Consider the following 21,299-nt stretch of genomic DNA (forward strand, 5'->3'; position numbering starts at 1 on the left):
AAGATGAACACAAATAGTCAACATTACTTCTAGGAAGACAAATCTTACCTGTATTAGTACCTAAAGCAGTGGCTATGCTAGCAGTCAAGACTTCTTCATCGCTAACATTACTGCTAGGAAGACGAATCTTACCTGTATTAGTATCTATAACAGCGGCTATGCTAGCAGTCAGGATATCTTAATAATTAACATTACTGCCAGAAATATGAACACAGATAGCTAACATTACTGCTAGGAAGACAAATCTCACCTGTATTATTATCTATAACAGCGGCTATGCTAGCGGTCAGGATTTCTTCATCGCTAGCATTACTGCTAGGAAGGTGAATACAGATAGTCAACATTACTGCTAGGAAGACGAATCTCACCTGTATTAGTATCTATAACAGTGGCTATGCTAGCAGTCAGGATATCTTAATAATTAACATTACTGCTAGAAATTCAAACACAGATAGCTAACATTACTGCTAGAAAGATGAATCTCACCTTTATTAGTATCTACAACAGTGCAGTCAAGATTTCTTCATCGCTAACATTACTGCTAGGAAGATGAATCTCATCTGGATTAGTATCTACACCAGTGGCTGTGCTAGCAGTCAGGATATAGTTAACATTACTGCTAAAAAGATGAACACAAATAGTCAACATTACTTCTAGGAAGACAAATCTTACCTGTATTAGTATCTATAACAGCGGCTATGCTAGCAGTCAGGATATCTTAATAATTAACATTACTGCCAGAAATACGAACACAGATAGCTAACATTACTGCTAGAAAGATGAATCTCACCTTTATTAGTATCTACAACAGCAGCTATGCTGGCCATCAGGATTTCTTCATCGCTAACAGATGATGAACACAGATAGCTAACATTACTGCTAGGAAGACAAACACAGATAGCTAACATTACTGCTAGGAAGACGAACACAGATAGCTAACATTATGGCTACGAAGATGAATCTTTCCTGTGATAGTATCTACAACAGCGGCTTTGCTAGCAGTCAAGGATGTCTTCCAGGCTGTGGGGGGATTCCCAATGGTTATATACCATATTTGCGTAATGAATGCTGGGTATGGTAGTGAGAGAACACTGATGAATGAAAACACAAAAAGGATAAAAAATCATGAATGCTGTCAAAGCGATGAGGTTGAGCAATGCAGTGCCGCACTACAGAACGCTACATAACACAACAAATAACACTAACGCTAGTTTTAGGCCAAAATGCCCCTTTGACCGTTATTTGACTGAAAACGACTGATTGTAGATAAGCAGCTAGAATTTATCTAGATTTAGACTGTATTTAATTTTACAATACCCTGCTGTATTCTACAGTCTGCTGTTACCAGAAAGTAATGACTTCTCCTTTTGAGCCTTGGTTCCTCTCAAAGGTTCTCTTTCATGTTCTTGGAAAAACAAAAAAACCTTCTGCTTTCTGATTCAGTTGAAGTTGAATTAATGTTAAAATTAAAAAAAAAAAAACTCAAAATATTTATGCAAGATCTTTTACAGGACATTTAGGATATGGCATAAAAATCCAGTTAGAGCAACCACAACAAGATTGTATGTCTGATAAAGACCTTTGCATGCCCTTTCCTGTCTCCTTTCACCAAGAATGCCCAGAAGAAGGAAACTCACACGCTGCCATTCATTGTGCCTGTAAGGTTCATAAACATGCCACCACTTCACATGGCAGTTTCCTGAAAACCAGCCAAGGTGCAAAGATGGTGCAAATGTGGTGGTGATAGATTACCTTATATGGAGTAAGTGTACCAACCGCAGGGTATATGAAAAGAAATTACACTGATTTTTCATAATTAAATGGTTAAGATGTAAACAAAGAGTGGTTTAAAGTGACATGCTCTTTTCTAGAGAAGCTCAGAATTACGGAGCCCCTGAGGGACTATGGTAAGTTGATGACATTGCATTCCCTCGCAAATGTTTTGCGTTCCCTTGCAAATAAAATGCATTCCCTCACAAATGTTTTGCATTACAATGCAAACGGTTTGCAATCACTTGCAAAAGCTGTGCTTTGCTTAAGCTCAGACATGGAGCAGCTCGTGGAATTTTACGTTGATTGAAATATAAAGACATAATGTCGCTTCTCAAAACAAAACATGATTATGCTATTAGCGCAAACTGAAATGCTTTTTTAAGAACGAGTGTCCTCGTACAGTAAAAGCTACATTTACAGAGACTGCAGAGAACAACTGCTGAATAAACTCAGAATAGACTGACGAAACTGGGGAAACTGCTTTTAATGTTAGCTATGCTAAAAACAAAGCTCTAATGTAAGCAATGTCGTTGGGCACCTCTGGTCCTACGTCTGCTTGCTGTCTGACTATCATATATTTTGCAAAGGGAAGCATTTGTGTGGGAACTTTTTTTTGCGAGGGAACACAAACCATTTGCGAAAACAAAGTGAAGCAAAAAAGTAAAAAAAAAACAAAACCGTTGCCTAATTAAGTATGCGAAGATACGCGAACTGATTGGTTGGCCCGCTCGTGACGTCACACACGCGTGGAGACTCGGTGAAGTTCAGTAAGGAAAAACCATCTAACGTTTGGAGCGCCGCAGAGAGAAAGAGCGAGGATGTAGTTCGCTGCGCTCCTCTGTGTTCAGCACATTACCTTTAAAATGCACCCCTCTTTGAGAGCGCTGTGCTGAATGAGGCGTAGTTCTTCAGAGTCTTGAGCTGGACATCTGTGCAGGAGTTCTGAGGATTTATTAGACCTAAAACTGAAGACTGTAACGGTAAGATTAGACTTCTGTCATCACTTCTGTCCTGTGACTGAACGGAGGAAAGCGCTGTGTTGTGTTATTGACGTCTAACGGATCAAATGTTGCCTGCTAGTAAAAGTTGCACGTTTTAGCAAGACACTTTTCTGTTTCATCCCCAGCTATTTGATAAGATTAGATTCGCAAACGTAGCTGTTATATGAGTCGTTCATACAGTACAGTTCAAAAGTTTGGAACCAACGTTTCTCTCAAAAATATAACATCTATTTTGCTGAGAAAAATTGAAATGATGCCAATATGTTAGTCCTGTTCAGTTTCACAGGCTTCAAAGGAGGAGTACACACTTAAAAAGATGGTTCTTCCAGGGTGCTTTAGTAAAGCTAGCTAATGGTTCTATTTAGAACCATGAGGTCTATTTAGAACCATTTGCTTACTTAAATGGTTCTTTGTATGGTGAAATGGTTCTTTAGAGTGATGCAAAATGCACTATATATTTCTATATAGAATCTTTTTGAACATATTTCTATACACACTTAAAGATGGTTCTTCAAGGGCTCTTTAGTATAGAAAATAGTTCTATATAGAACCATGAACACACAAAGAACCCTTTGCATAACTAAAGGGTTCTTTGCATCATGAAACTGGTGGAGAATGTGTCATACATGGTTCTATTTCGCTGCTGTTGGAGCAAAACCTCATATCTCAAAAATGATAACTTTACAGGAGAAGGAAAAAACAGGCTTTACTTTTAATGTAAGTCAATGGAACCAGACTTATTTCCAAGTTATTCTTTTGGTCCGTTCATTTTCAAAAAGCAAAATAATTAATAAAATTCTAAAATGACTGTTAAGCTTTGAAGTTATAATAAAATGATCATCCATTCATCAAAACTGATAAAATCTGGAGGCAGCTAAATGGTAAATAGATAATAACATAATATATTATTAATTATTAATTAACATTGTTCACAGAATTCCTGAAATATTGAATAAATCATAAAAAATATTTTTGGTGAACGGTTTGGAACAGTTAAATCCACATTGCATAATTTATTACTGTATATAAAATTGTAAATGTGGGAAATGAGTGCAAACTTTTGTACGTCAACATAGAGTGAGCATTTTCATATGACTGAGGCTTTTATATATGCTTTACTTGGTGACAAATACCACTTGTTATTATTATTATTATTATTATTATTATTTGGGAAATATGTTTTGTTTTTGTTTGTTTGTTCTGTAAAAAACATTTAATCTTTTAATCAAATGTACAACAAAGAACATACATATCTGATGTAATAGGTTGAGAAGCAAACCAAATGACACCAAATATGTTGAATACAGTAACCAAATACATTTAATAAAGGCCGCAATGTGATTTTTCCATTATCTTTAAAATCTGTTTGGACGTATGAGTCCCACCCACGCTGCGGTAGGCATTTAAGGGGAAATCCAAATGCCTATGAGTTTCAGAAAACTCACTATGATTTAGGTCTGTGTCAAGGAGACCTTATGCATTATTGCTCAACCCTTGAGTGTTTGAGCTTGTGGTGCTACACCTGTGACCTCTAGTGGACAACAGTAGAATAGCGTGTTGAAGTATATTTACTTACTGTCTACTCACTCATTCGTCATCTAAGCTACTTATCCTCCTGGGTTGCAGGGGCTGCAGGAGCCTATCCCAGTGCTCTTTGGGTGGAAGGCAGGAAACAAACTTGACAGGTCGCCAGTCCATCACAGGGCAGATAAACAGACATGCACATTGCTTACTGTCTATCACTAAAAAAATCCAAAGAGGGTCATTCTACTCCAAGTTATCCAGGGTTTCCATGGGAAAATAAACAAAGCAAAAATGTCAAGTGAACTCATGTCAACATGGAGCATCTCAAAACTGTGCTTCAGTTACTTTTTAGCATAACAAACGTCTAAGAATTTCCCCATTTGGTTCTAAATTGTACCGTGAATCTAGAGTTTAGCCACTGCCAGAATCACTGAACTGACCTGAAATATTAATTGGGTATAAATACAACATTAAGAATAACATTTCACTTTAAATCAACTGCTAATATGTTAATAAATTCCAAAAATAGGTTCATTTATTGGAAGATTTGTGTATATTTTGTCTCAAATGTATGGTTTAGGTTAGAACTTTAGGTTTTAGGCTAGTTTTATGTAGTGTTTCTACATTTCTACACTGTTAGAAATAAAGGTTTTATGCAGGTATATTTTTCGTTCATCAAGGTACAAACAATGTAAATGTTCCCTCAAAGGCACCGTAGTGGTCTTCAGGCCCAATTGTGTAGCTTAAATAAGTTTTTCCAGGTGAAAAACACGTATTTGTACCTTTTCATAACCTAATGTTTTAAAACAGAACAGTAAAATAAAAAGCCTGCAGACGAGACGGGGTGCGTGGAGTCGACACAACTTTGTAAATATAATTTCAGTTGATTATGGTACAATTAAATTCTCTGACTGAAGGTACTGAGATGTACCACCCCATTGAAAAGTGACATTTTCATACCCTTATTTCTGAGAGTGTATGAAACCTGTGTTATTAAGTTCTTCATGCAATATATTTAAGGCTGCACCATGAATTTTTGATGTTTTTTTGAAAGGAACTTTCTTTAAAAATTATCCTGAAGTAAAACAGTGTGATTAGCATATGGAAAAATAAGATGTGCTATGACTTTGACATGAAGAAGTCCATGACGTAACTGTACTAAGTGAGTTTGCTTGACACTGTGATGCCTTGATCAAATCTGTATTATCAAGTTACAGTAACTTCTGCATATTATTTCTCTTCTATACTAGGTTTGAGGTACAATGACAGAGATTTCTGCACACACTCCCATGACATCGTATCTGGGCAACAGGACAGAGATGTCTCTTTATCACAACTCATCTGCCAGTAACTGGTCAGAGGAAGAATATTATGATGACTACGATGACGATGTCCATGCAGAGCTCAGGCAGTCCCTCAACATCATGTCACTCATAGTCTACTGCCTAGCCTTTGTGCTCGGGGTCGTTGGGAACGGCATTGTGATCTGGGTGTCTGGATTCAGGATGAAAAAGACGGTGAACACAGTCTGGTTCCTTAACCTGGCCGTGGCAGACTTCCTGTTCACCGCCTTCCTGCCTCTAAGCGTGGCCTACACCGCCATGGGCTTCCACTGGCCTTTTGGCCGCTTCATGTGCAAACTCAACAGCACCCTCAGCTTCCTCAACATGTTCGCGAGTGTGTACATCCTTGTGGTGATCAGCGTGGACCGTTGCATATCTGTGGTGCGCCCCATATGGGCACAGAACCATCGCAGCGTTGGTCGAGCATCTGTGCTGAGCTTCGGTGTCTGGGTGTTTGCTCTGATCTTGAGTTCACCCTACTTCGTCTTCAGGGACACTGCGCCGGACTACGACAACGAGAAGGTGATCAACTGCTTCAACAACTTCGCCTTCTCCGATGACTACGATTCAGTAGAGGTGGTGAACCTCCGCCTTCTACGACACCGCGCCATGATCATCACGCGATTCTTGCTGGGGTTCGTTGTGCCTTTTTCCATCATCGTCTCCTGCTATGCGGTCATCGTCCATCGGCTCAAAAGAAACCGTTCCATGTCTGGCCGCACTGGGCGCCCATTTAAGATTATCGCCGCCGTGATCACCGCCTTCTTCCTGTGTTGGGCTCCGTACCACATCCTGGTGCTGATCGAGATGGCTAACCACATGGCATCTAAATACAGCCCCACCCTGGAGCATGTCACCACCATTGGCATTCCCATAGCCACCAGCTTGGCTTTCCTCAACAGCTGCCTGAACCCGCTCTTGTATGTGTTCATCGGTCAGGATTTTAAAGACAAGGTGCGCAAGTCGGTCCTGAAGGTTCTGGAGACGGCTTTCACCGAGGAGGTGTCTCGCACCAACACCTGCACAAACTCCTTTAACGCCAGCCGCGGCAAGGAACAAGGGAGTAAATCTCTTTCCGATGCCGAGGTGTAAAGACTGATGCAAATGCCATCTTATAGGCGAGGACGTACTATAGGGCTGTTTGGTTTGTGTAATTCACCATCATAAGTAACCTCCTGGATAAGCCGTGCCTTGTACCAAATATCTGAGGTACAGTTTTATTTGGGCAGTGGCACAAAGACACTGCTTGGTGACTGCTTCTAAAGTCAAAGAAGATGAAGGTATAACTGGAAAATGAAGAAACATGACTGGATCCTCATAATGGAGCACAAGAGGTATAATATGCATGAGAGGTGTAATACATATGAAGGATGTATAAAGAACAGGGCTGTTGAAAAGTGGCACTGTTAGTTGCAAATATCCAAAGTGTTGGAATGTCTCACATTCTGGTTTGGTGAGCAGCATTTATAATAAATATAACACATGTTGACTAAATGTACCACAAATCTAGAATGTTTTTTTGTTTTTTTTTCGTGTCTGGTCATTTTTTCACAGTCTTAAAAAAATAACACAAAGGATTCTTTGAGTGACGCCACAGAAAAAACACTTTTAGTTCCCTAAAGAACATCATTCATTAAAGCATGCATACAACATGTTCTGTAGAACGTCTGTGTGTAGGAATCACCACTATGTACAAGCCTATTCATATTTATCAAACATGTTTATAGCAAAAATTTAATTCTTAATAGTCAAAATTTGATTTTACTAGTGATAATTCATGAGTTTCCCCATTCTTTTCAATGGGGGAAATCATTTTTTACTAGTGACAGTTTCATTTTCACATGTAGAAATTTAATTCTTGATATCAATTAGTAGAATTAAATTCTTGATATCAAAAATTAAATTTTCACTAGTGAAAATTCAGTTTGATATCAAGAATTGAATTCTTACTAATAAAAATAGAATTTTTACATGTAATAATTCAATATAAACTAGTATAACTGTATTTTGTATTAGTAAAAATGTACATTATTACTAGTAAAAATCAAATTTTCACAAGTAAAAATTTGTAGTTTGTATTTTTACTAGTTAAAATTTAATTCTTGTTATCAAAAATTACATTTCCATATTTGAAAATGAAATTTCCACCAATGAAATGTTAATTATTACTAGTACAACTGTTTTCCCCAGTAAAATGAATGGGGAAACTCATGACTTACCACTAGTGAAAATAAAATTTAGAATTTTGGAAATTAAATTTTCACGTGTGTAAATCGAATTCCTGATATCAAGAAAAAAAGGATTAAAAGCTAAAATGGCTTGCCATAATTCTTACTATGCTAATTGAGTTTTCACATGCTTAAACATTATTCCTACAAATAAAAATTTAATTTTGAATGTTTTTCACATTTCAAATTTCACTCCTACTAGTGTTGATAACACTTAACAATTAACTCTGAATTTCGGAAATTAAGCAGTTATGGATTAAAAGCCCAAATTAAGAAGCCAAATTTGTTCAGTGTTGTAAGAATATCGGCATTATGTTGCTTATCATGGCCAAGATCCGCCTATATTGACAGGAAAGAATCAGATGAGTTGCAAAATAATCGTGCTACCCATTGGGCCGATAAAACCCTCTGAATGCACAGACATGTGGATATCCCTTCAGTGTAGTACTGACAAAATCCCAATTGTTGTGATCATTTTAGGGTTCAATAAATATCAGACTTGCTGTCTGCATGTGGGTGGAGCATCTGAGGCGAAGGCTTGCATTTATTTGACTTCTTGTTATGACATTAAGTACAGTTTTTTGATTGAACTGACATTTTTTTCTATGACAGATGAGCACAATAATCGTCAGTCATTCATAAGTTACACTGAAATAGTTGATAATAATTGGAGTCTGCATTTATCATAATCAGTTCACCTGCAAGTACAGTTTTCTAACACTAGGGGCTTCTACATATGCATGGTTAAGAGCAGTTCTAACATCTAAATATATATATATATATATATATATATATATATATATGTCATGGTTTCATGAAGAATGGACAAATAGAAATGGTTCAAAATTACTTGGAATAAATACTTTCTACATGGATTTCCATTCAAACTTAAGAACTTCTTTTCTTTCACATGTAAAGATAGCATTTTGGAGATACATGGTTTTGTTCCGACAGCAATGATACGCACATTCTCACGTTTAATGAACGTTCTGTACCAATTTAAGGGTTCTTCCTCAAAACTTGACATTATTTAGAGGTTCTTTAAGCTCCACATTCATAACCCTTGTTAACACAAATGACTTTTTTTAGGGAACCAAAAGTGGTCCTTTTATGGCATCACACTAAGACACTTCCTTGGAACCTTTATTTTTAAGAGTGCAGATATCAGATTTCTTCGAAAGAGATGAGTAGGCAGACTCAGCCTTTTTTTCTTTTGTCACTACATGTTTAGCCAAGAGGATTTCATCTTTCTGCACTAGCTGTCAACACAGCCGAGCTATTAGGCTGTGCATTTTCCCTGCTGGATGAGTCCTTGTGGTAGAAATAAAAAAGGATTCATGCATCAAGGGTAGGCAGACATTTGTTTTAAAGCTGATATACTTTTAAAATAATATTTAAAAAGCATTCTTTGGAATGATGCATAGATAAACCACTAAAGAACATTTCAATGATGTTTTTAAAAGAACTAATTGAGTACATTTTAAAAAACTAGACAACAAGAACCATTTATGAATCTTAATCTTTCAGAATGTAGTAGTGATGGTGAAAATTACAAGGAAACATTTGATTCCCTAAAGAACCCTGTTCTAAGGTTCTTTAGGCTTTAAAAAAAAGTCTTTCACATTTACACTTTTTTTACAAAAATGATTCTCTACAGAACCGCCTATTCGATATTTTGAAGAACTACATTACATTATGTGGAGAACCATGTTTTAAAAAGAGAAGATGCAGAACCTTGTAACGGTTTAAAAAATGTAAAGATTTACAGCTCTTCGTTTACATTCACAAATCTAGAGAATGAATTCTAAAGAACTATCCATTCAAAGTTTTGAAGAACCTCGACATAACGTGAAGGTTCTGTACCACTTAAAGATTTTTTTCTAGAACTGTACATCCAAGATCCAAGAACCATTCAGGAACCTTTTATCATTGGACGTGTAGCAGTGATGCTGGAAATTACAAGCAACTGTTTAAACCAGAACTGTATTATTTTTGTGTGTGTGATGAACCATATAGGTTTTATTATTGGAGATTATATTATATATAATGTAGTATGTTATATACACTGATCATGACCACCTCCTTGTTTAAACGCTCATTGCCCATTTTATCAGCTCCATTTACTATATAGGTGCACTTTGTAGTGCAGCACTGCTGTGTCTGATCCACTTGTACCAGCACAACACACACTAACACACCACCGCCACGTCAGTGTTACAGCAGTGCTGAGAATGATCCACCACCCAAATAGTACCTGCTCTGTGAGGGTCCATGGGGGTCCTGACCACTGAAGAACAGGTTAAAAGGGGGGCTAACAAAGTATGCAGAGAAACAGATGGACTACAGTCTGTAATTGTAGACCTACAAAGTGCACCTATATAGTAAGTGGAGTCATTTGCTGAATTTAGCCTGTTCAGACTGTGTTGTACCACGTATCTCATAGTAATGCTGTATATTTCTTGCCTGTCTTGCCAGCCTATTATTTTTGTTTAATATATGTAACCATCCATTTTCATTACAGCATTTGTAAATGTCTTGCTTTGCATATGTTTTCTTGTACTTTGGAAATGTAAAAAAAAAAATCACTAATAACATTAAATGGACTATGTCAGAATACTTATGGTGTAAAAACATGATGCATCATTAACCATCTTTTCACATCTGGCTAACCACCGGCTACATGAAAGGATACAAACTGATGTCAAAGCCTCTTTCGGTACATTTTAACTTGCGTGTTTCCTCACCCACTTTTTATTCTAGTAAATCATACTTCCAGTGAAAATAACTGTGTGACATTTTATGTAATTTTATGAACCTCTTGTAAAACTGAAATTTTCTGCTGAAAGAAGTGTAGATAATAAAAACTAAAGTCTGAGAGAGCAAAAGTCAAGTAACTGATGTTGGAGTGACAGAAAGCCAATATCAAACCTATTCTGTGAGCTTTGGCACTGGAGCATTTTGGCTAAACTAATAATAGCTTAGTTAGCAGGCCAAATGAGTCACACACACCGTAACACAGGCTTTTTCCAGCTAACTGAGGCTAAATGACACCCATTTAGAAGATATCTGAGAAAAGTGACTGGTGTTAGAGTGAAAGCTGAACTTGAACATGTTCTATGGTTTCCATTTTTTCATTGAAAACACTGCTGTTTCACCCATCATAGTGGTTCGTGATTGACCGCTGACATGGTGACAGCATTACTGGCGAAAATGGATGGTTATCAGAGGAGAGCTTTAAAAGTGTAAATTGTTTATTTAAGGTGAGAAATGAAGCACAATGCTCTGTACTCTTTTATTTTGAGTTGAACAATACTAAGTTCATCTGGAATTCAACAATGAGACATTCAGCATCTATGGCTGCTAAAAAAGTCAACATCTGGTTTATTTCACCTCTGCACCCCTCCAACCTCAAAATTTGGGAAAACTGAACTCGACAGAATGTTCTGCTTACCACCACAGTCTGCGAACATTGTTGCTAGCAGTGGAAGTATTTTCCATTGCGGCTCCTTTGAAAACAATGGAACAATGGTTTGTTGTTATCCATCTACCACTGACATGTGAACACAGCATTAGCTGTCAGTGAGCCACTGTCATGCTTAGTTTTTCCTGGTTGTAATTTTCTCTGTTTTCTTTTACCACTACCCATTGGTGAACCTCCCACACCAATGTGTATATTTGGCCATTTTGACACAAAATCATTTTGAAATACCATCATCATTTTAAATATGGTATACCTTATTATCATAACACCTGCCCTACCCTAGTAATTAGTTAGATTTATTCGTGTACTTGGGTGATGTTTTGAGAGACCTGTACTCTAAGTGTTTTAAAGTGATAATATTTTTACCTCTCATGTATTTTGTGTTATACAACAGTTAGTTCCGGCCACGCAAGCTAGTTGGTTGAAAAGTGTTCTAACTGTGCTGGTATTTCGCCATAACATCACAGGTTTTTGAATGTTTTTACTTTTTACTTTGCGAACAAACAGAAAATGGACACTTTTAAGATCACATTTGACTGACAGCCGATTTGGTCATACTCTGAAGATGAGACCACCACTGAGCAAGCTTTTCAGTCGGCAGCTGTAACAGAAGAACAGCTAAACAACCTGGAATCAGCCAGAAATTAACCTAATACCATTCGCCAAACTGAATGGGCTGTAAGATGCTTTACAGACTGGCTGGAACAAAACAACATTAATATTGATCTGGCAAAAATTGACAAAACTGAGCTAAACTTGATTTTGCGACAGTTTTGTGGCTCAGTCTTCAAAAGGCGAGGCTTACAGCAGACTGTGCAGCGAGTGAGCGGAGTTCGTTACTCTGACGTAGCAACAAGCTGCTTGTTAAGGAACTATAATTTGGCAGAAGGAATTGCGAACATTAAAACATATTAAATGCCGCAATCACGGCCCAGTTTATTTATTTCTTACTTTATTTATTTAACTGTTGTATAAAAGCAACACAACACACTCCCTCTCATGTTCTATTGCTTAAATAAAGGGCTCTACTTTTTACTCTGTCCCACTTTAGCCATTCACATGTAGCTTCTAATTTTTGCTTTAATTTCATTCTGTTCTGCTTTGCTGCTTGCAACTCTCACTTTGAGGCTTTAGGATTTTCTTTTAGACCAAAAGTAACCAACAGTGTTTTCTTTTGAGTGTGGTTTTTCAAGGTTATGTATTTTTTTTGCACCACAGGAATGCACAAAGCACAAAACAAGAGTGCAGAGTGCTGAGCACAGAGTTTTAGAAAGAAACAAATCTTACCCCAAAAAAGCCACATAGAAAGCATTAGAGTATTATAAAAGCAGTGCAATCCAAAATGAAGAGTCAGACAGCAGTAGGATAAACTGCTAAATGTTTCACGACAGAAGAACATTTAGCAAAATTGTACTGAATGTTATTGTTAAAGGTCATCATGAAATGTTCACACAATGTAAAAAAAAAAAGATTTGATCATTAAGATGTAAACAAAGTCATTCAGGGTGGTCTGTTGTGAAAAGTTCCCATGTAGAGAAATTGTTTATAGTTGTGATGATAGGAACCAGAAGTGTTTAATGACATTGTTTTAAAGTAGTTTTGAGAAAAGCTTGTGGTCTTAACATAATTTTTTAAACACATTCATGATGGAGAAGTACATACAGGGCGCTGTAAGGCAAAGCAGTTCCCAAAGAAAACTTCTATTTTACTATTTTATTCAAAGCAAATCTGAAAATGCTAACTGAGCTGTGCATTTACAACTGCATTATTTACAACTGCATCATTGAAAATTCATGTAAAGCAGTAATAAACATGTGTTCTGAGTTTGTCACACCACAGAAAATGTGTTATTAACCAAACAGCCAAATTTGAATGATTAAAAAAATTACCAAGTATATAAATTTAGGTTTCAAAATCCTGAAAAAATAAGGAGTATTTTCAGCTCTGAAATGCTGAGGGCGTGTCCTCTGGACGTGCTGAAACCACGCCCGATCATAGGAAAGGTCTCAAGATTTCAACTTCTTATTCACCAGAACATAACTGCTGCACCATTTAAGGTGGAATGGGAAAATTCCAACTGAAAGTTGGCGAATAGAAAGCTGACTTCAGCTTCATGCTAATGTTAACATATCTGTTAGCTCGCTGGGGTAGGCAGCGAAGACTCTATTGGATTGAAATGAAGCCACTAGCAGCGATTCAGCTGAGACAAACACACAGAATTTGCTCCGTCTAGCAGCTTTTTTGGACTGTACCGCCATACATGTCTGAGCCACCAGAGCCAGAATCCAGTTCAGAGCCAGAGGACCCTGACCTAACTGTCAGGAATCAACCTCGTTCCTCTCCGTCTGCAAACGAATGGTATTTATGCAAGTTAGCAACAGGTATTAGTGACTAGTCTAATCTAGCTGAATAAAGTTAGGCTATCAATAATTATACAACAGTTAGTTTCAGCCACGCAAGCTGGAGAACCACTGACGCTAAAGGCTGAGTTATACCTGTGCAGCAGAGAGTTGTGCAAGACTCCGCAGACGACGTGCAAACCTGAAGCGGAAAATTTAGCACTTTCGTTGCTGCAGTTTTCTCTGTTATATATTATGATAGATGTATCACACGAGGGCCTCTAGAGGCAAACCTGCTCAGTAAACCTACCTTCAAAATCATTCATTTTGAATGAAGCAGGTGCACGCATACGCGCCATGACAGTGTGTGAGGCCAGTGTCTGGGAACAGAGGCACTGCGATTGCGTCATTTCCGCCACATGGCCCCTCCCGCCATTTACAACGGTCAAGTGTTAGCTTAATGCGCTGTAGTCTTTTATAATGTCATATTGTTAGGGGAGGGCTCATGCTAAGTATGGCACTAGTGCGTCATCAAGCCATGATATCAGGCCCAGCCAAACAATCTTGAACACAAAAATGATGAAAAACAGTTTAACGGTCTAAATTCAGTACCACATAGTTCACAGTCTTTCCCTATTTTCAGCACTTTTTTCTTATGTGTATAATGTGTAGAAACAAATTGTTGAATACCTATCATTCAGACTTTAAGATACAATCTCTGCATATTCCACTATTCAAATTCAAATGCAAAACATGAATTTTCTTTTGCATTTCTGTGTATAATGGCTGAAAAAAATTTATGTGGAAAAGCAAAAAGCTTTTGACATTTTCATTTTCATTGTCTTAATGGTGTGACTCTGTACGAGGGCATTTTAGGGCCACTGTAAAAGAAAAAAAAGAATAGACCTCAAGAATAAAGTCATATTACTACGAGATTAAAAAGTCGTATGGTATGACATTTAGAGAACAAAGTCGTAATATTTCGAGAATAAAGTCATAAAGTTGCAAGAATTAACTCGATATTTCGAGGATACAGTAGGCTATTTGTAGGGGAGCTGCCATAACACGTTGGGGTCTCGGTTGCCGTACTGGTGACAACAAAGGTACCGACCGTGCTGGATTTCTGTTCCTTCAGGATTGATCATTTTGATTAACATTCTCCTGTGAAACTACACGCCCTCTTCGAATGGCATGGCCGGTAGTTAGCTTTGTAGATGCCCACTGCCTGTGAGTTCTCCTTCAACAACCCAGACAATTTCTTCCGAGTCCATCTGGTTCTTTATTCTAAATAAACACAGTTTCTTGCACAGACGTTTCTTATACTAATAACAGGCTTACATTTACATTTACATTTACATTTACATCATTTAGCAGACGCTCTTATCCAGAGCGACTTACAAAAAGTGCTTTGTCTATCCAGAGAAAGAATCTTCGCTAGCTACCGATAGGTTAGAGAGAAAGTCAGTCCTAAGCTCAGATACTGGTAGAATCAGAAGGTCATTGACACCTAGTGAAAAAGGGACAGAGTTAAACACAGAACAGTGCAATACGATAAAATACATAAGTGCTGTACAATACATTACAATCAATACTTAATTTAGTGCTCATTTAAGTGCTGAATAAACAGGTGTGTCTTCAGTCTGCGTTTGAAGACAGCGAGAGACTCTGCTGTACGGACAGCCAGTGGGAGTTCGTTCCACCACCTGGGTGCCAGCACAGAGAACAGTCTAGTTGCTTGCCTTCCACGCGCCTTGAAGGATGGCGGGTCAAGCCGAGCTGTACTCGAAGCTCGAAGGGCTCGTGGTACAGTTCGAGATTTGACCATTGCCATCAAGTAGGGAGGGGCTGGTCCATTTTTGGCCTTGTAGGCAAGCATAAGGGTTTTAAATCTGATGCGTGCAGCTACAGGAAGCCAGTGAAGGGAGCGCAGCAGTGGGGTGACGTGGCTGAACTTTGGGAGATTGAAGATGAGTCTTGCTGCTGCATTCTGGATGAGTTGCAGAGGCCTGATGGCCTGCATCGGAAGACCAGCCAAGAGCGAGTTGCAGTAGTCAAGCCTTGAGATGACAAAAGACTGCACTAGCACCTGAGTGGCCTCTCTCGAGTGACTGATAGTCCGGCCCCTACAATTCACACCTTTAGCTAACCCGAAACTACACCTGAAGCTAGTAGTTACAATTAAGCACTAGGTTCTACAAGGCAGCCTTGTAACTAACAGAGTCTAAGCTAGGGAAAGTCTTAACTCAGAGCCTACCTTAACCAGCAGAAAGACTATATTTCAATTAGAAGACAAGCACACTGATTCTTCCGGGGAACACCTCCTCAATTTATCAGCCTTGTGACTGATAGTCCGGCCCCTACAATTCACACCTTTAGCTAACCCGAAACTACACCTGAAGCTAGTAGTTACAATTAAGCACTAGGTTCTACAAGGCAGCCTTGTAACTAACAGAGTCTAAGCTAGAGAAAGTCTTAACTCAGAGCCTACCTTAACCAGCAGAAAGACTATATTTCAATTAGAAGACAAGCACACTGGAGCTGGGCTGGAGCTGGGCTGGAGCTGATTTGCCTGGAGAGACTGGGAGACTGAGTATTTCTTTATTGGTGAAATTGATATGAAAGTATAACTCTACCAACTCCTCAAAGTCCCTTATTTTAACAGGAGGAAGTTACTACCTTCCTTTTGCAAACCCTTTGGCTACAATATTGCAACTTTTCCTGGTGATATCCTACTTTAATTTTGTAATACTACGACTTCGTTCTTGAAATATTATGACTTCATTCTCGAAATATTATGACTTTATTCTCGAAATATCATACCCTACAACTTTTTATCTCGAAATATTATGAAATCTCAAAATATTATGACTTTATTCTCAAAGTCTACAATGTTTGCCAGTGGCCCTAAAACAGCTTCATAGACTCTGACATTAAAAACTGAATAACAGTTCCAGATTTGAAATTTCGTGCTTCTGCTTGCCAAAATGAAAATGTATTTGCAATTCCGTTTGCAATTGCAGGGAGGCACTCACGTCAATCAAATGCTGTGGGTGGTGCTTTTTAGTGTGGAGCGTGTTTTACGGGCAAGTGAAGAAAAAAGTCAAAACTTTGGTGGCACTGGAGCGTTAGCCACCGCTGCTAGTGACTTTTCAACACTCCCCATCCAAGCCGAGAACAATTCTGTCCAAAGTGATTTCCTATTGTTTACTGTGAAAGTGATTCTTGACTGACTAGTAGAGCTCGTGGCTGAACAAGCACCAATGTTAGTGACATTGTCAGGCAAATGTCTTGGTTTTCAATACCAAAAACAATGGCTATAATCTAGTTGTGGACATCACAAACCCTAGTTCCTCTCGCCACCACTGTAAATAAATCTGAGTCAGTAAGTGTGTTTAAGTAAGTCTGAGTCAAAATCTGAGTCAGTAAGTATGTCCCCAGTCAATGACACACCATATAAATAATATCATGTTGAACTCGGAAATATGTCACTGAGTGAAAGAAAACATGATTGTTTCAGATTTCAGTTGAATTTAACACATACATTTTGCTTACATTTGCATGGCGGAGCATCCAGAAATTCTATTATATTGTTTATTAGATTTGAATTATGGCAGACAAGAGATTTTGCATCGCTATCTCTGTAATGCTACAGGTATAATATGGCACTGGCCAAAAATTTAACAGGTGAGTTCTGGGGTTGCAACTATCAAATATTTTCATTTTTGAATATTCTGTCTAATATAAGAATAAGAAAAAAAAAAAACACACAGAAAACTCAAGCTATGATTCACATTAGTGATTAAATGAAAAATGATTATTTTTTTAATCAGCTATTTATTTACTTATGGAAGTTGAAATACTAAATTACATCAATAATGTAATGAAAAAACATTGCTAATAAACAATTATTGACATTACAAAAACATAATTCATTCATTGATACAAACAATACAGTACAATGCAATACAACACAATAACTGTAAGGTAAGAAATACATGCAAATCATTCATCGAGTATTCGGCCGTGGGTGCCCTATGACAGTTTGCAGTTATGTTTTTGATATAATGGGAGAAATAGGAAGTGGCTCCCCTTAAACCAGCTCTGGAAAAAGTACCAGTTATTCAAACTGATTTTAGGTTTTTTACTATTTTGATTATTGAGTTTTATAGAATTTTTCTTGCAGCCAAATCAGTTCCTAAATCTTTGTAGAAACAATAAACCTCTCAGGCCAGTAGTACTGCCATTAATAAGTCACATAATTTGGTTTAAACTTCTTAAACTGCATCTTAAACTGAATTGAATTGCTGAGTCATTTAAAATCACACATCGGCCACTAGATGTCACTGTATATGAGCTTTAACTGAGGTTAACTGGTCACTTAAATGTGCACTTTTTGGAAGCTGAAGGTCGTTTTCGAAGTTATGTTATTGATTAGTTTTTTCCACAATGTGTTGATTTCTCCTGCATAATTTTATAATCTGATCGTTCTATAAATAATTTTATATTGCACAGTCGTATGCAAAGGTTTGGGCGGCCCTGGTCCAATTACATGTTTGATTTTTAGTGAAAATACATTCTGCACATTTTATTGGACAGTTATGGTGTATTTGCTGAATGTTACATATGGGAAAAAATAAAATATATTTATGGGGGAGGATGTGATCACTTATTTTCACCTAGAAAATCAACATAATTTGAAATTTAACCAGGAGTGTTCAAACTTTTGCATAAAACTGTATAATTCAATAACAATAATTTCTCTCGCAAGTGGTGGTCTCTGCACAGGCAACACACATCTAAATCCTCAGCTTGAGTTTTTGAATGGACTTTATACCGATGGCAACATTAAATCCGAGGGCTAACAACAAGCTTGTTGTTCACTGGACAATGCGAACTATTGTACTACTTTGAGCTTTGCCATCACAATACATCGGATTGGTTTAAATGTTTTCCACTTGGTTTATGGTCAGGACCCCATGGACCCTCACAGAGCAGGTACTATTTGGGTGGTGGATCATTCTCAGCACTGCAGTAACACTGACGTGGTGGTGGTGTGTTAGTGTGTGTTGCGCTGGTCTGAGTGGATCAGACACAGCAGTGCCACTGGAGTTTTGAAACAGCTCAGTGTCACTGCTGGACTGAGAATAGTCCACCAACCAAAAATATCCAGCCAACAGCGTCCTGTGGGCAGCGTCCTGTGACCACTGATAAAGGACTAGAGGATGACCAACACAAACTGTGCAGCAGAAGATGAGCTATCGTCTCTGACTTTACATCTACAAGGTAGGAGTGTCTAATAGAGTGGACAGTGAATGGACACAGTGTTTAAAAACTCCAGCAGCACTGCTGTGTCTGATCCACTCGTACCAGCACAACACACACTACAATCTGTAATTGTAGAACTACAAAGTGCACCTATATAGTAAGTGGAGCTGATAAAATGAACAATGAGCGTAGAAACAAGGAGGTGGTTATAATGTTATGCCTGATCGGTGAATTTGTTTTATGTGTTTTTATGCTATATATAAATAAAATTTACTTACTTACATACTAATTGACTATGCTTTAATACATATAATTCAGTAAGTTCTAATTTAACACATGTTTAACTTTAAAATTGTGAAATTCATGAATTCATTAAAGCACTTTAAATAGTTGAAGTGATGCAGAGTGCTCCTGCAGACAGTCTGTAGGACTGTGAGTTACTGGAATGGAACACATGGGGAGAAGATTAAACGTTGTGCTGTTTAATTTGTCATTTCAGCTTTCTAAAGAATCCAAACTTCTAAAAGGAGTGGTTGTTTTTTCCAGCATTCCTGAGGATTTCTGTCCACATTTCAACCCACACTGCTTGCTGAACAAAGCATAATACAGGGCAGCCAATCAGAACAGAGGTACTTTACATACATCAGTCTTAAAAGCACATTAACAAAAACAGCTTTTTGAATTCTAGATCTTAAAAAAATGTTGTCGAATACAAATGAATTATGACTGGAACATCAAGAGACCAAATTTTTAATTTGAGAAAAATGTAGAAAGTCAGCCAAGAAACTGAAGCAGAGGTTGACTTTTACAACAAGACAATGCCTCAAAAACGGGCTTTGAAATCCATCATGAACTACCTCAAGAAACACAAGCTGGAGCTTTTGGAGTGACCCTCCCAGTCCCCTGAATTAAATATCATTGAATACACACCAATCAGGCATAACATTATGACCACCTCCTTGTTTCTACGCTCATTGTCCATTTTATCAGCTCCACTTACTATATAGGTGCACTTTGTAGTTCTACAATTACAGGTACTATTTGGGTGGTGGATCATTCTCAGCAATGCAGTAACACTGACGTGGTGGTGGTGTGTTGGTGTGTGTTGTGCTGGTACGAGTGGATCAGACACAGCAGTGCTGCTGGAGTTTTTAAACACTGGGTCCACTCACTGTCCACTCTAATAGACACTCCTACCTTGTCAGTCCAACCTTGTAGATGTAAAGTCAGAGACGATAGCTCATCTGCTGCTGCACAGTTTGTGTTGGTCATCCTCTAGTCCTACATCAGTGGTCACAGGACGCTGCCCACAGGCTGGAATTTTGAAGACATTCAACCCCCTGTATTTTGCACTTTTTCCAAAATGTATATTTTTGAAAGCCATTCATGGCAGAGCTGTACATGTAGCAAGGGCATAGTGAGGAAGAACACTTCCCAAAGAAAACTTATTCTTCCAGATTTACCACTTTTTAGCATGATCAATATTCCACAATATTCCAAAAAAATCACGCTGGTCGTTTTGGATAGTACATAACATTCTTGAAGACAACAGGACCCCAAGTTGGCAAGTTTCTCCACAATGGACCATTTTACATCAAACCACCATGAATGACTTTTTACATCTCAGTGCCTGAATTACACATACATTTGGGAAAATCGGTGGAATTCCCCTTTAACATAGCTACATTTGTGGACATCAGGACTCCTGGTTCCCATCGCCACCGCTGTAGAGAAATGTGAGTTTCTCTATACTGCACAGTTTCACGTCGAAACACTCTGAATGACTTTGTTTGCATCTAAACGATTGAAATACATAGAAAAGTTTGGAAATTCGACGAAATTACATTTGAACACCTTTCCAAATAGTAGAGTAGAGTCGAGGGTGAGTAGTAGGTGGAGCGTCTGGGGCTGACTAGCGGGTGTAGCGGGTGGTTGGAAGACGCGTTAGGATTTACTGCTTTCACTTCCTCCACTGTTTTTATAAATTTGTGTTACCTACAGCGATTGGAAGGGCGTTTGTGGTGGCATGTGAACGGGAACCGTCCGACGAGGTGCAACAACACTGAAACCAAGGAGAATAAAGCGCTGAAAACGCCAAGGATCCACGCGGTTAGTTTTTCCTTACGACTTGAGTGTCAAAGCAAAGCACGCAGCTCGCTGAACACAGTAGTCGTGCACCGAGCTAGCTAACTCGGCGATTAGCTGACATGTCGATTAGCCTGGCTAGCCAGGGAAGTGGTTCGCAAATGTCCACGAAGGCTATGCATAAACTGAAATAATCCATTTATTTGTGTTGAGATTTGACTCCAGAAGGAATATAGGCTGACGAAGATTGTTTGAGCTTC

General features: G+C 38.2%; 2 protein-coding genes across 2 annotated transcripts in view; both read left to right on the forward strand.

Annotated features, from left to right (window-relative positions):
* Positions 1–2,614: 2,614 nt before the first annotated feature.
* Positions 2,615–7,949, forward strand: fpr1 (formyl peptide receptor 1). Its single transcript, XM_036593573.1, has 2 exons — positions 2,615–2,753; positions 5,549–7,949. The coding sequence occupies exon 2, from the start codon at positions 5,561–5,563 to the stop codon at positions 6,731–6,733; it is 1,173 nt and encodes a 390-aa protein (XP_036449466.1). The 5' UTR covers positions 2,615–2,753; positions 5,549–5,560; the 3' UTR covers positions 6,734–7,949.
* Positions 7,950–20,858: 12,909 nt separating this feature from the next.
* The window catches only part of si:dkeyp-84f3.5 (uncharacterized protein LOC334144 homolog), a 30,374-nt gene continuing 29,933 nt past the window's right edge, over positions 20,859–21,299 (forward strand). The window contains exon 1 of the mRNA XM_036593599.1: positions 20,859–21,063. The gene's annotated coding sequence lies outside the window, so the exon portion shown is untranslated. The remainder of the gene's footprint in view (positions 21,064–21,299) is intronic.

The sequence above is a fragment of the Colossoma macropomum genome, unplaced genomic scaffold (genome assembly GCF_904425465.1).
Source record: "Colossoma macropomum unplaced genomic scaffold, Colossoma_macropomum, whole genome shotgun sequence".
Lineage (NCBI taxonomy): Eukaryota > Metazoa > Chordata > Actinopteri > Characiformes > Serrasalmidae > Colossoma > Colossoma macropomum.